The sequence below is a fragment of the Crocodylus porosus genome, unplaced genomic scaffold (genome assembly GCF_001723895.1).
Source record: "Crocodylus porosus isolate Cpor-Errol unplaced genomic scaffold, CroPor_comp1, whole genome shotgun sequence".
Classification (NCBI taxonomy): domain Eukaryota; kingdom Metazoa; phylum Chordata; order Crocodylia; family Crocodylidae; genus Crocodylus; species Crocodylus porosus.
Genome location: NW_017728915.1, coordinates 33,768,672 through 33,783,505, shown reverse-complemented (window position 1 = coordinate 33,783,505; position 14,834 = coordinate 33,768,672). Strand labels below are relative to the sequence as shown.

The following is a 14,834-nucleotide window of genomic DNA, read 5'->3' as shown; positions in this document are numbered from 1 at the left end:
CCAGACATGAGGGGAAAAAGAAAAGAAAGAAAAAAACCCCAAAAAACCCTGCACTTTACCAGAGGAGACAGTGTGTTAGTTCAACCCGGCTCCTCAGCATCTGTATAGGTTATGTGCTTTAGCAGGGCTTTTTGGCGATTTTATCTAAAGCCAATTTAATCAGCTATTACATAAAAGCGCCAAATAGCCCCACTGAATTGCCTGATCTATACAGACATTGGGTGAGCTGGGTCAAACTAACGTGATGCCTCTTCTGGGCATGTGCTGGGCTCAGCATGGGGACATACCGAGTTTAAAGTAAAGCAGCACTGGGGAGAGAGTGGGGGGGAGGGTCATGTCTGTAAGCAGCCCAGGTAAAGCAAAATCAATTGCTGGGCTGATCCAATACAAATGTTTGTAAACACCAGGTGAAATCAAAGAAAATCTTCTCTACTGCAGGTTGTTGCTTCAGAAAATAAGAACACTACCTTGGATCTACCTGCCTTGTCAGCAAAAATTACGGCCCAGATTTTCAGGGTGGGTGTATGATCTGAGTGCATAATTATTGCAAATACATGTGCAAATAGTGCAACTTCACAAAGAACAAACCCACTGAAATATACACAATTCTGAAATCGCAGTCTACTGCTGGTGGTTATTTATGGGATGTCCTCAACCATTTCACGTGGAGTTCTCCCACTCCATGGAGTGCCTATTAACCACCCACGCTTCTGGCTGGTGAAACTCTGGACTTACTGAAGTAAGTCTCATTGATGTCAATGAGGTCAAGATTGCACCTACAGTACTTTGTCATTTAGGCATTTAAGGAAGCATTGTAATAGCTTGCATTATTAAAACAAAATTAAACATATGGAAACTTCCATGGTTTGCCCAGGACCACACTACAGCTCAGGTGCAGAGCTGACTGTAAAACTCAGGAATTTTGACGTGTGGCTTCCCTTGGGTGAGACTGCTCACCATTTGAATGCATATTCCCTGTAATTTTTCTGCTCTATTATGCATCACATGGTACCAGCTGATAAACTAGGATCCCCCCAAAAACACTTATTTCTGAAAATCCTTTCCCAGTATAAAGCCCTGCTGAAGGTATGCTCACTACAGTGAAACCTTTCCAAAAAGCTAGCCTCATCAGGCAAGTCCACCTCTTGGGAGACCATGCCAATTGTTCTTAAATGGATTGAGAACAAATTATTTTTTATCTTCATTACACGGCCCACCCCTCCACTGAGCAACTGCTTATTAATGGTCCCTTGAGTGGTCATTTATTAATGTAAAGCTTCCTCTACCTAAGTGGGATTTGGTTGAACCAAAGAGAATGTTGAAAAAGAGTGGTTAACACAATGGAAGGAAGTTATACTTGTGTTTTGTGCACGGTTCTAATGAGCTATGCGAGTCTCAGGGCCCAACCCTGTGAAGAACCGCATGTTTGAGAGACACAGACTTCACTCGCTGAAAGTCAATGGAAGGTCCTGTTGTTACCACTGAAAGCGAATGTGAGCCGTCTTTCAAAGCTAAGGAAAGAGTTTAAGAGATCCAGTTTCCCACCCTCAGAAATGTGTGTTAGATAATCCCAAGCGACCTGGAGTGAAGAAATGGGAATGCTTTATGGGTAACAGAAGACCAAAAGCTTCCAGCAACAATATCCTCTCTTTTATAATATGCTCGAGGCTCAACATACAGAGCAGCGTTCCATTTTCATCCTTGTAACGCTATTTTTAGAAGTTATTGGCAGCACCAGATGTCTCTTTCAGCCATTGGACTTTACTGCTAGTGCTGGATTTATAACCCTGTGTTTGCACATCTTGTTGGCTGCACACATGTTGGAGGAGGCAGACCTCTAGGAAAACCCCCTATCATTAAGATGACATCGTTCAGAAGCTATAAAAATAGCTACTCACAGCATCTTGAGTATTTCCACATAGCAGCCAAGGATCCTGTCTGCCTGGGCACTCAGCTCGATGCTCATGGTACTACAAGTGGGGCTGACCATCAAGCAGTCAATCAGGTTGGGCTCACTGTCGTTGCCGACATTTGCCGTCAACTTCTGGTTGGCCGTATTGTTGCGCTCCACTTCCACATGGATCTCGTTCGAAGTGACGATGACTGATTTGAGACGGGATTCGGTCAAAGCAACTTCTTGAGAGACCAGGTCAGGACTTGTGTGGAGAAGCCGCAGGGGTAAGTTAGGCTTTCGGTCACACTGCTGCTGGCAGCCATTCCGAATTTCCTTCAGGCTTGGAGAATTGTCTCGGCTGATTTTTAAGAAAAACAAATAATGTTAATAGTCAGACATAACAGAAGGGAGAGAGGGGAAGTAAAGGAGAAGCACTAGACAGAGAAGCCAAGCTCTTTCACAACTGCCCACTGTATTTTACACCAGCCCAAATGATTACACTCTTCTGCTTATTTTGATTAGCAAAACTAATGAAAACTATTCATGTTCCAGATGCTTCTCCACGGGCCTTTCTCCTCCACGAGGATTTGTACTCTTTGTCAACACACCAGTTAAACATAAAGGTGAAGTGAATGAAGCCTTCCCTTCCAAGTCATGCAAAGCTGTAATGAAATCCAAACTCAAAACCATGCAACTGGCTACCTGACACCCTGGCCCTTGCCTGGAGTCCCACAGCCTTGCAATTTCTGTTGGGCGCTAGCCAGCCAATGCACATACACTGCTCAGGTGGGAAAAATAAGATAGGCTTAAATTGATAGAAATCAAAACAAAAAAGGAATACTTGTTGTCTAAGGAAAAATCAAAAGTACGAGACGTAGCAGGCCCACTGCAACCTTTATTTTCTGGTAGTTAGTCCTCTTAGGACATGAAACTGAATCTACCTGAAGCACCGACCTATGGGTACATTATGAGCCTCCATTCTGATAATTAACCATCTTTAGAAATCACCATTCATCTTGCTTAATGGATACTTCACAATGCATGTTTTGTGTTGAAGGAACCTTCCGTGTAAAGGGTTTCCAATCTACTACCTCCCAGGGCGTTATCAGTTCCAAGTCCCGCAGACTGTACAGACCCAGGCTGTGGAGGGGCTGTGAAGGGCTTTGTAGGGATGCCTGGGGAGCTTTCCTGCCATTTCCATCCCTCCAACAGTTAGTTACAATTGCAGCTCTCCCACTTTACCCCAGAGGTGTCCCCAAGCAAGATGAACAAGGTGAAGTAGAGAGGCTGGACACAACAGGACACAGAAGTTCATTTTGAATAATGCAGCAGCCTGCACCCTCCTTTAGGCACAGGAACCACTGAATATCTGTCTATAGCCAGAGCACTGCCCTAAAGGCACTGGCTAGCTCACACCAAGCGGATAAAAGAACAGAGCCCAGGCATGGAAGACAAGGGTGCTCAGTTCCTACAGAACACACTCAGCTATGCAAGGGCAAGGGCTCAACACCTCCATTCCTTAAGGGTTCTAAAGTGTATAGTGTGCAAAACAAATGAACATATACACAAGTTGTGCATAAATAAGCAGACCATGCATGGTCACACATACATGCACACTGATGCTTGCAGAGGGTTTGTAAATGGGAAGACTGGCAATTGGAGAAGTCATACGGACCTGTTGATAAATTCCTCATAACACGAATAAATGGCTGCTAAGCAAACAGCAACGAGATTCGGCAGGACCCTAGGATGGGGACACTGTCCAGTGGGACCGTGCATGCTGCAAAATAAAACAAAATAGTGTCAGCACCACAAGGAAGCAAAGACAAGAGAAAATCAGGGTAATGAAAGTCTACAGGCAAAAACAGTTAGGCAGGCTAGCATCTGAGAATGAGGGACAGAGGCTCTGGGAAACTCAAGGAGAGTTGGGTGCATAAAACACCCTTCATTTGACCCTAGAGACTCCCCACTATGCTACTGCTCCAGAATTTGGTTGGGCTGCTCTTGACTTTTATTTAGTGCAGCAACACTTGCCCAGTAAAAGCCCATAAATGAGTGGGCACTGACTGAAGGGCCTGATCCACAGCCAGTGGGAGTCCTCCTGAGGACTTCAACTGGCACTGAATCAGGTCCAAGGGGGAAAACTTTCATTTGAGGGGCCTTTAGTGCTTCTAGCAATTTCCAGTACCACCAGCTACTCTATGGCTGTCAAAGAGGAGAATGACGAGAATATAGCCAAAAAGAAGACTAGAACAATATCAAAGACGAACACATTCACAGGGCTGGAGAATGCTGCACAGCATTAAATGCAACTCACCTGTGAATAAACTTCTTCACCACCTCCATGCCTGCATTCAGTTCATTCAAAGCCAAAATATATTCCTGAGTAAACAGCCTCAATCGAGGGCATTTCCCAAAATCCTGTCCAAAAAGGAGAGACTCAGTGAAGCCGCTGAAACATGCCTGCAATGTATGAACTGAGTGTTTTTAACAATGGTCAACCCAGGCACATGTGAATTCAATTCACTGTCATGCTAACAGCTATAGGAGAACCGTTCTGATGAGCCATATAAATAATTATGATTGTCCCCCATTTTCAATTTTTGCTGCCCAAGACACATCTTTGAAACATACCTTTATGTGAAAAGCATGCCTTTCCATGCAAATAAGATGCATATACACAAGAGCTCCCACTGGTCCTTGCCCAGTCTTTTTTTTGCACCTACATGTGCATGTTGTGTGGGTGGGATACCAGTGCTAAATACTGAGAATTCAGTGATCATATTTTAATGAAGGGTTTCCTTTACAAATGCTGAAATAGTATATGGCAATATCGCTCAGCAATGGAACTAAGGATGATTCCATACCTGGCACAAGGAGATATATTAATGATGAAGTATCTAAACGCCTTTGGCTTACAGCAGCATATTTGGGTCATGATTGATTCACCAGGAGACTCAGACCCATGTACACTGCAAGTCAGACATCATTATGGGTCGTACAGTTTTATGAAGACAACAGAGCAGGGTGGTACATCAGAGACTGGCTGATTCAGATAGGCATGTGCTTTCATTAGCAACAACCTATTTTGACAGATGCTAGCAATGGATTGGCTAGTTTTATGATAAAGCAGCTAACAAAGTAGGTTGTTGCCTATGAAAGCTCATGCATCTGAGCCAGTTAGTCTCTATAGTGCCACCCAGCCCTACCTTTTGCTTGAGTTCACACTAACATGGCTAACCATCTCTGTATTTTCTGGCTGTCAATTTTAAGGGTATTCATCAGGCTCTAACAATGCATTTATTAAAGCTTCTCAACTCAAATGAGAGCAGGGATAGGGGCAAAAATTACAGATAAATCAGTATAAGTTATCAGAAACCAGCTCATATCTGTAACACAACAGAAGTGCAGTGTGCAGAAAATGCTTTCAAAATGGCTGAAACTGGTTTAAGATAAATTTGGAGGGATGTAATATCAGATTCACCTGATTTAGATTAAATCAATTTATTGCACTTCTGTCCCAGATCCCCTCCAGATTCAAATTAACTCACAGGCTAAGTACAGACAGTCAAAAAGCCTGAGGCTGAATCGATTCTATTTTTGCAGGTTAGTCTAAGCTGGGTAGATTGAACCAATAGGCAAGTGAACGAGGAATTTGCAAAGGAGGTGCAATGCATCCTGGGATGCTGAGGGACTGACAGTCAACTTGAATCTGGAAGGGATCCCAGACAGAAGTTCAATAAATCAACTTAACCTGAATCTGTTACACCTAATACTACATCCATCCAGGTTTACCTTATACCAGTTCCGGCCATTTTGAAAGTGGTTTATGTGCACCGAACTTCTGCTGCGTTACAGATTTGAACTAGTTTCCGATCACTTATATCAGTGGTTGTCAACTGGGGATACACATACCCCTAGACGTACTTAAAAGGTCGTGGGGGTATGCAAAACAAATGAGAAAAAAATACTGTTTTATAGAGGTGTGATGATATATCGGTCCCATATTGGATTGGCAACAATATAGGGAACATTGACTGAATTGGGAATCAGTTTTTTTGGGCTGCTGTGGCTGATAAATGACTCGTGCATGCACACAGCCGCAGCACAGCAGGCAGGTGGCCAGGAGCGCAGCCCGGCAGCATGGACAGCAGCCGGGTCTGGCTTGTACGTCTGTTGTAAGGGAAGGGGCGTGGGAAGGTGGGGGGGGACCCAGGTCAGAGTCCCCACAGTGAGAGAGGGAGTGGGGCTGAGGCCTCACCACGGAGGCCTTGATCTGCCCCTGCAAACTCTTTCCCTGCCTCCTGTTAATGGTAACATTAAAAACAAGAAAAAAAATATAAAGGGGTACATGGCTGAAACTTGGGATATACTTGTTAAAAAAGGTTGAAAACCCCTGACATATATCAGTTTCAGTGCAATTTCTGTCCCTAACCACACTGCCCCAGCATCCCACAATGCTTTGCGCACCCTCCCCCCGCAACCCCCCCCCTCACAGGGTGGGCAGACTAGCCCTGGCCCAAGCTGTCTGCTCCAGCTGAGCAGGGAGGCATGCTCTACCATTCCCCAGCTTCTGGCCTGGGCCACTGTAGGGATGTGGCTGCATTTCTGGAATCAAAAGTGAATGTCTGTTCACTTCTTATTAGTTCAATCTATGCAACTTAGACTAACCTGGGAAGATTGAATCAATTCAGCCTCAGGCTTTTTGACTGTATTTAGCCCTGAAGTTCAGAGATTGTAAAGAGGCTTTACGTGTGGACTGGACTATCCCTTCATTCAAAGCACTGCAGCTTTTTTTTCGATACCATACGTGGAAGCAGATTATAAAATAATATACATGATTTATATTGTTCATGTTTAATAGCCACGAGCTTTAGAGAAAAAATATAAGCCCTGCAAAACAAACCTAAAAATTCTCATTATTGATTCTATTGATCAAGTCACGCTTTTAAATTAAAAACCTACGCCATTCCCAATTTCTATGTTTTAAAAGAAAATCAAACTGCTGCTACCCACCTGTAATATTTAGTGGCTTGAGACACACTGGCTTGTGTCTTCCTAATGTGTAATTAAATAAATGAAACTGGGAATAAATTACAATTATACAATCTCTATACAATTATAGCCAGATTTTTATAACTGTGTAATTCCCATCAGTGTTTGCGCAGTTCATACATTCACAGATGTTTAGGTTAACGGGAACCCATTACGATCATCTCCTCTGATCTCCTGCATAACTCTTGCAAAACCTCAACCCAGCAAGTTCTGCATCGTGCCCATAAGTTCTACTTCTGTATTACTGGTTGTGTGGCTAAGGTGCTGCATTAAGACCTCTCTAGCCATGTGGGTTTGAGTCCCACTGCTGTCACTTCCATAACATCTATTTCATCCCAGTCTTGATTTTACAACTTCCAGCCACAGAGCCTCCATCCTATCCTGTCAGTAGGTAAATTGGTCCAATGGTTCATGACTCCCAGCTGCAGTAGTTGTGCCTGCAGCATGTCAGCTGAGCATACAATTATCATGACTTTTCAAAGGCTTACCAAGTAATTTTAAAAATCCCAGGCCTCAGTTTTATAAGATGGTCCACCAAATGGTAGAACTTTGCAGACTGCAGCGTGATGTGGTTTGGAAGAGGAATGTGTATCCAGAAAAACACGACAACTTGGAAGTGTTTGCAAAAATCCAATAGCCTTACTGTACGTAAGTCTGTAATTGCATCCGCTGGCTTCATTCACATTAACAAAAACATGAGAGCTAAGCTCCCCTACTCAAAGGCAGCACAAGAAGCCAGGGATAAAATGAGTTTTCTTATGTATATACAGATGTAAATTGCTCAGTATATCCTCTAACATTCCTATAAACCCACCAAAACCAAAGCAGTCAACTGTGAGCTGTAGGCAGAGTTCTCTACTCAATATATTAGGCTAGCTTAATTACTTGGCTTAGCCAAATGTCTGCATTAACTGAGAGCAAGACATACAAAAAAGTCCATTTATATTCCAACATTTGGCCCAATCTGGCAAGAAGCCAAGCATCTCCTGGAAGGCAAAGGTACTGAGGCTGCTCAGCACTCCAAAGAACACTTGGCCTATGACAGGATCCGGCCTGTTGGCTTGCAAATAACAGATAACATTGGTGCACATCAAAATTAGACAGTGATTACAGCTGTTACAGGTTTCCTCCATGCATTTCAAAACATTTCTAAAAGGAAAGTGGAGTAGCATTAGCTCCATACTATAGATGGAGAAATCAAGGCACAGAGGTTGAAGTGTCCACATACACAGACCAAATTAAGAGAGCCAAGAATAGCACTTAGGTTTCCCGACTCCCAGCTTGCTGGATTTTCATGTGGCCTCCTACAACTCTGAAATGTAATGCTGGCAACAGCGTTCCCCACATAAAGGGCATTTTTATATACACACACAGACACTCACTCACTCTCCCTCTAAAGAGTTTATTCATTATATTAATTCCCCAGAGAGCAGAAAAGTGTCCAAATCCACTCCAATTAATATTTGACACTGTAAATTCTTTGACTACACATTGTGGTATAGACATGTTGATTTTCAATCTGCAAATGCTAAGTATGGTAAATATGTGCAATTCTCTTAAGTTAACCAAAGACAAGCAATGCTCTGTGTGTTTCAATTTCATTTGAGACCACTTGAGAGCTTTGGATTTCTTTTAAACCGTCTGGCATCCAAAAATAACATTTATAGAATATTTTATTGAACGCTACAGAATATTCAAAAATGTTTACATGTCTGGAGACGGTAGGCATGCAGCCAAGAATATGGCCTTTCAGCCATGTCGAGCTCACTAGTTAGTTCTGTAAACTCTAAGAGTTTAAATAATAATATTAACAACAACAACAACAACAACAACAATGCTGTGTAAATACAAAATGCAAAATCTTCTCTGAAAGCATATTGTGACCCAGAAGGGCAGGGAATGTCATCTCAAATTATAATAGACATGAAAAGAGACTATTTGTGCAGTTATAAAGGCACAGGATCCAACCCAGCTATCACAGCAACATGGCCCAAACCTTATTTTTTTCCTCCAAACTGTAGCTTTGTGCAGTAAAAAAACTACTCATGCCAGTTAGGAGCTGTGCCAGCCACACTGGGCATGCTCCAGATGGCTCACAAGCATCTTGTGATTCCAAAAAAAGGCAGGTAGGCTTCCATATTACTGGGCTGCATTAATCGTATACTATGTTCTGTTCCCGACGCGGCTGCACTTTATGACATTCATTGACAGACGTTATAATAAAGTATGTGCCAAAAATCATGGATCACCACTAAGACTTGTGGGTAAGATTTTCACGCAGGTATCTAAATCAGTTTGACACTTAACTCCCATTGAAAGCTGGTAGGAGTAGAATGCCTAAACTGTCTAGATGCCGTTGCAAATCTGACTTGAGTGCCAAAAGGTAGGCACTACAAACCACACACAAAAGTGGGGTGGCTAGGTATTCTGGGGATGCATTATTAGAAGGAGGCAAATAATTCATGGCTGCTAATGACATAAGACACCACAATGAAAGCTCTCAACTCATCAAATACCCGTAACTTAAATACTGACCATGTTGTGTTTGAGGATCCTCTGTACCACTGGTGTGAAGACTTCAATGACAACCATGGACCGAGGACGCTCCCTGCAGTGCTACAATCAGAAACATTGAATGTGTGTGAATGCAGCAGCAGCAGCACACAGACAGCAGGATGAAGTGTACAAGTAGAGCATCTATATCAGGGGTGGGCAATAGTTTGGGCCCACCGGCCACATAGGGAGTTTTGGGAAGCTGCGGCCCGGGTCAGAACCTCCCTCCCTCGCTGTTATACAACAGTGAGCAAACCTCCCAATGTGGGATGGGTCTGTAGGTGGGTGGGGAGCTGGCTTCAGCAAGGGCAGGTCAGCCAGGCCCCCACCACCACAAGCACCACCTCTGGGCTGCCCTTCTACCCTGAGGAGGGGGTAGAGCTGCTGTCCAGTTTTGGCAGAAACTGCTGCTGGGCACTGGGAAGAAGTGGGACCAGGTGGCAGGTCTACATGGGCCTGAGGCCAGCAGTGGCGGCTGCCAGAAGAAGCCACCACCACAGGGGGCTGCCAGGAAATGGAGTCAAGCTGTGGAGCCACCCCAGCCCCACTATGTGACAAGGCGCAGCGGGATGTGCCACAGGCCGGATGGCACCTGCACCAGATGGGACCAAGGGACCCACCACAGGCCAGAAAAAAAAGCCCTCTGTGGGCCGGATCCAGCCTGTGGGCCATATTTTGCCCACCCCTGATCTATACATACTACACTGATTTGTCATGGCCCAGATTCTCAGAGGCACTCAGGCACCTAGATCCTACCAGAATCAACAGGAGTTGAACACCTCAACATCTTTGACAGTATGGATACAGATTCCATACTGGGCCTTGGATACTTGTGACCCTAAGGTCAGACACTGGCCTTTGGGCTGGTTAACAGGTAAAATTAATGTTGGATTGGCTGGTTTCAGAACTCTACCTATGAACACATGGAGCCTTGAAGGAAGAAAGCAACATGGAGCATGTACTGGATCAAGGTAGCCAACCTGCAGCACACGTGCCACAAACGGCACAGGCAACCTATGTGTGTAGCATGCAGCAGGCTGTGTAGGGGACAGGTAACACAGCAGCAGACAGGGCAGGAAGTAATCAGCTGATCAGGCAAGGAACAAAGGGTAGGAAGTCAAAAGAAAGAGGAGCAGATCAGGAACAAAGGACAGGGCAGGGAACAGAAAGCAGAACAGCAGATTGGATAGGGGAAGGGATCAGAATGGCACTCAGATGGTGCAGGGATAATATGTAGCAATCTTGCCAAAAAAGTTGGCCTGAACTGAACTGAATTACTATGATTCATCTGAATGTGCGGCTCCAGTGACCCCATGGCTAGCTAGGGAACATGCTAAGATGTCTCTGCTTTCCCCTTTGGGATAAGGAAGTCTGAGGATTAAACGCTCACAGTGTATTACTGCTGAGCAGTAGATAGGGAGCCATCACTCCATTGCAGCCACTAACTATTCCAAGGTCTGCTACCCATCAAAGACAGAAACTGTCTGGGGAATCAGTTCAGTAGGGTCAAGGAAAAAGAAGTAGTCAGAAACATCCATGAGATTTCAGACAATTAAACTGCTCTTGGTACCTTGCAGAAGAATTCACAGAGGTCAGGTGGAGGATGATTATTTTCCAGCAAAGGTGCAATTGCCTTAAAAATAAAAAAAAAAGTTAACAGGATTTCAATTGGTCTTTGTCACAGAGGTCAACCCTACTAAACAAGTACAAAACTGAACACATTTTAAAACAGAGACCTGAATAAAACCATGTGTAGATAATTTTAATGGGACATAAAATTAGGACTTTAGAAGGGAATAGTAATATTTGTATTATTGCATACATTTTAAAAAATAAAGAAAAAATGGGATTTGTTTATCCCAGATAAAGAAATGAAGGCTTGCTGCACTTTTAAAATCGATGGACCCAAATGTATCCTAGCTGCAAGCCCATCGGAAAATGTTGGCTCTCTATTACGCTACTTTTAAATCCAGAGCAACGCCACTGAAGATAAATGGAACTCCAGTTTTTAAAGTGATTTAAACAAAAGCAGAAATGGACCCATTGCTTTCAGAAGTATGACATAAAAACAAATGAGGCACAGGATTAAAGTGTCAATGTCCCTGTAAATAAGATTTTACTCTCTCTCACACACACACACACAGACACTTTCCCCACATCTTATATAATACATTCATGCTACACACGCCATGTTTTCAAGGAAAAAGTACTTGCCTTTCATTTTACCAAGAACAAGACAGTGTTACCATTACCACCATCGACACTACTCCTTAAAAACAAGCGCTGAACTTTCTGAAAGTTCAGATCATCCTTTCTGTCTCCATCACTAGGCAACCCAATGCAATTATGTACAGTAAATATATTAGAGGTCATACCTACCACTGTGAGCATAATGAAATTATTCTGCTACTACCTCCTTTCTAACTTTACAAAGTGGTATTAGGACAATGCATCCTCTCTGCCTTGATGATGCCTCCGGGCTTCACCAACCTTGAACTAAGGGATTCCCAGTACTGATTTAAAAAGTAACACTCTTAACAGATCCACTAGGACATTTTGTAACAAATTTCTGCACACCAGGAATTTTATCTAAAGGAGGTTGGAAGTTTGGCTACAGCAGTACCTCTGCTCCTGCATCCTCAGTCCACATAAGCCCATCAAAATCACCATGCCTCATTATATACCTGCTTTCACTCATACAGAGATAACTGGGAAGGGAGAAAACGGAACCTAAATATGGTCAAAGAGCTACACTACATAACACTTCATTTCCCAGTATATACTATGTTTGCCGCCTCCTCTCTCACACAAGGTTACAAATAGAAGGTGTCTTGCACACTACACCTACATTAAATAACTGAAATCACTACAATAAATGTTGACCAAAATCCAGACAAATGCATATAAAACCCCTCTCCCACCTTTTGCCTACAATATGCAATGAAAAGCAGGGTACTTTTAAGCAGCTAAAATGGGCCTTTGCGCTCCTGCCCTCCTTACAACTGTTTATTCCTCCATTCAGAAGGCTAGGTGAATACAGACCTTTATAGACCAACTAAATAAGGTACATAGAGAGAGCACAAGCTTTTAAGAATCCAAGTTCATAGCATCTTATGAAGTGAACTTGGGTTCACAAAGGCTTGTACTCTATGCATCTCTTATTTAGTTATCTATAAAGGTGCATATCTACCCTGCCTTCTGATTTGAGACTAACACAGCTAACCACCTCTCTATTCCTCCACTGATCAAGGAGGAATAGTGACATACTCTTATGGGAGTCGCAAGAAACCAATGCTGCATGGTTGTAACATTCAGCTGGTCGAAAAGACCCTTTGTGCAGTTAACGAAATTAAGGATCCTTTTGTTACTCCACATTCGCTCTTAGTAAATGTAGTTCTTTGTGTACAAGTTGTTGTCTCTAGTGCGGATGGTGGTGCTGGGGCGTGCAAGCTGTTTCCCTGGAGACCTGGGTGTTACACAAAGAACTGACCACAAGGCTTGGTTCAGTGACAAAAATTCAGCCAGGTTTATTACCTGCACAGGTAGTTAGCTGCGTTAGTCTTGCTAACATGTCTATCTACCGGGTTACAAGATGTTGGCCCTGGATCCTGGTGGTGAGGCACAGGTACACCTTGTAATAGCTTTCATCCTTCTGGCCCTTTGAACTGCAGAGTTCAAAGAATCCCAGGCCTTCTCTTATACACAAAGTTAGCAGCTCTGTTTACACCAGCCATTTACATGGTCAATGCTTCCAGCAAAGCCTTTAAATGAGTTGTATATGCATTGATCGGTGCTTATATTACTCATTACTCTAGCAAGGCCTGCAGATCCCATCTAAAACTATCTTCTTAATCAAATGTGTTATAGTGACTCTATGGACTCCAACAATATACTGCAAAAATCACTGGGAGGGCTCTATGCTTGTCGACTAACTGAGAGAGGGCACTGGATAATCATAATTAGAGGCGAAACTGGCCATATAGGCTGCTGACAGACGTGAACCCCCCGCCCCTCCTAAAATGCACTTTACCAGAAGAGGCAGTGCATTAGTTCAACCTGGCTCTGCACCTTCTATATAGATTGTGCACTTTAGCAGGGCTTTTTAGTGCTTTTATCTAAAGCATATTCAATCAGCTATTAGATACATTTCCATAAAACCCCTGCTGAAGTGTGCAGTCTATCCAGATGTTGGGTGAACCAGGTCAAACTAACACAATGCCTCTTCTGTGCATGTGCTGGGCTCAGCACAGGGGTACACCAAGTTTAAAGTGACACTGTTTTGGGGCGGGTGTTATGTCTGCAGGCAGCCTCGTTGCCTAAGTCAAATCAATCTCACTGGACAGACATCCATATCACAAGGGAAATACCTCAAGAAGACAAAGACTGAAAGGCACACTGATTTTCTCACCCAGGTACCCAGTGAACTCTCTAAAACTTCTGCTGAAACTATGCCTGTTCTAGGGCTAGAGGGAAAGCTTTGTTCTTTGCAGATGCCAAACTATACCAATAACTACAAACACTAACGTGTGTGTGTGTGTGTCTGTGTGCGTGTTCCCCTTCCCCAAGAGATGGACATCGGCTAACCTGAGTATTGGTCTGTTCCAGCATGGCAGTTTGTAATCAGAATCTGTCTCAGTGGTAAAACCACGTTTCCTGTTCAATATTGAACTACAAGGAAAAATCACTGATAAATTTATGAAACAGCAATCATCATCATCATGCAAACTGCAAGACTAATACTATATCTGCAGTGGGCTTAAAATATCTAGAAACTATCAACTTGCATTTGGAACACAATCTTTGGATAACATAAAAGATAGAATAAGCTTTGATTTTTACTTTTAAGAAAAGGCTTTTTTTTTGTTGCTTCCCCAGAATAACAAGTCAGCCCCAACTGGCAGCTGGAATCAACTTTAGTCCAGAAGAAAACTACAGCCTGTAGCAGATTTCAAAGAAAAGCAATCGTCACTTTAGCAACTTACTTCAGTGAGCAATACTGGTTAAAGTAGCATCCGGAACCATACTTAAGAGCAATTCGCACATAGTAGCAACTATATTTTCTATCTTGTCATTTTGGAGGAAGGTTCACAGAAACCTGGTTGTAAAGTGCTAGATTTGATTACCGAGAAAATCTCCTGGAAATCACCAGCAGCTGAAATTAAATTACAAAGATGGGGAAGCAATTTTCACCCCTCTAATAAATGTTTATATTGGACAATGCAGAGTACACTTTCAGCGCATGTGTGTGCATGTGTGGCTGGGCGAATAAAACCACAGACACGTACATATTTCCCACTTCGCAAAGGCAAACATATACTCACATACCATCAAT

The 14,834-nt window shown here is 43.2% G+C and overlaps 1 protein-coding gene across 1 annotated transcript in view; it reads right to left on the bottom strand.

Annotated features, from left to right (window-relative positions):
• CMIP (c-Maf inducing protein) overlaps window positions 1–14,834 on the bottom strand; it is a 169,885-nt gene that overhangs the window by 26,644 nt on the left and 128,407 nt on the right. The window contains exons 6-10 of the mRNA XM_019535935.1: window positions 11,073–11,135; window positions 9,485–9,565; window positions 4,212–4,357; window positions 3,570–3,674; window positions 1,899–2,252 (exon numbers count right to left, since the gene is read on the bottom strand). Coding sequence (XP_019391480.1) covers window positions 1,899–2,252; window positions 3,570–3,674; window positions 4,212–4,357; window positions 9,485–9,565; window positions 11,073–11,135 — 749 coding nt within the window. The remainder of the gene's footprint in view (window positions 1–1,898; window positions 2,253–3,569; window positions 3,675–4,211; window positions 4,358–9,484; window positions 9,566–11,072; window positions 11,136–14,834) is intronic.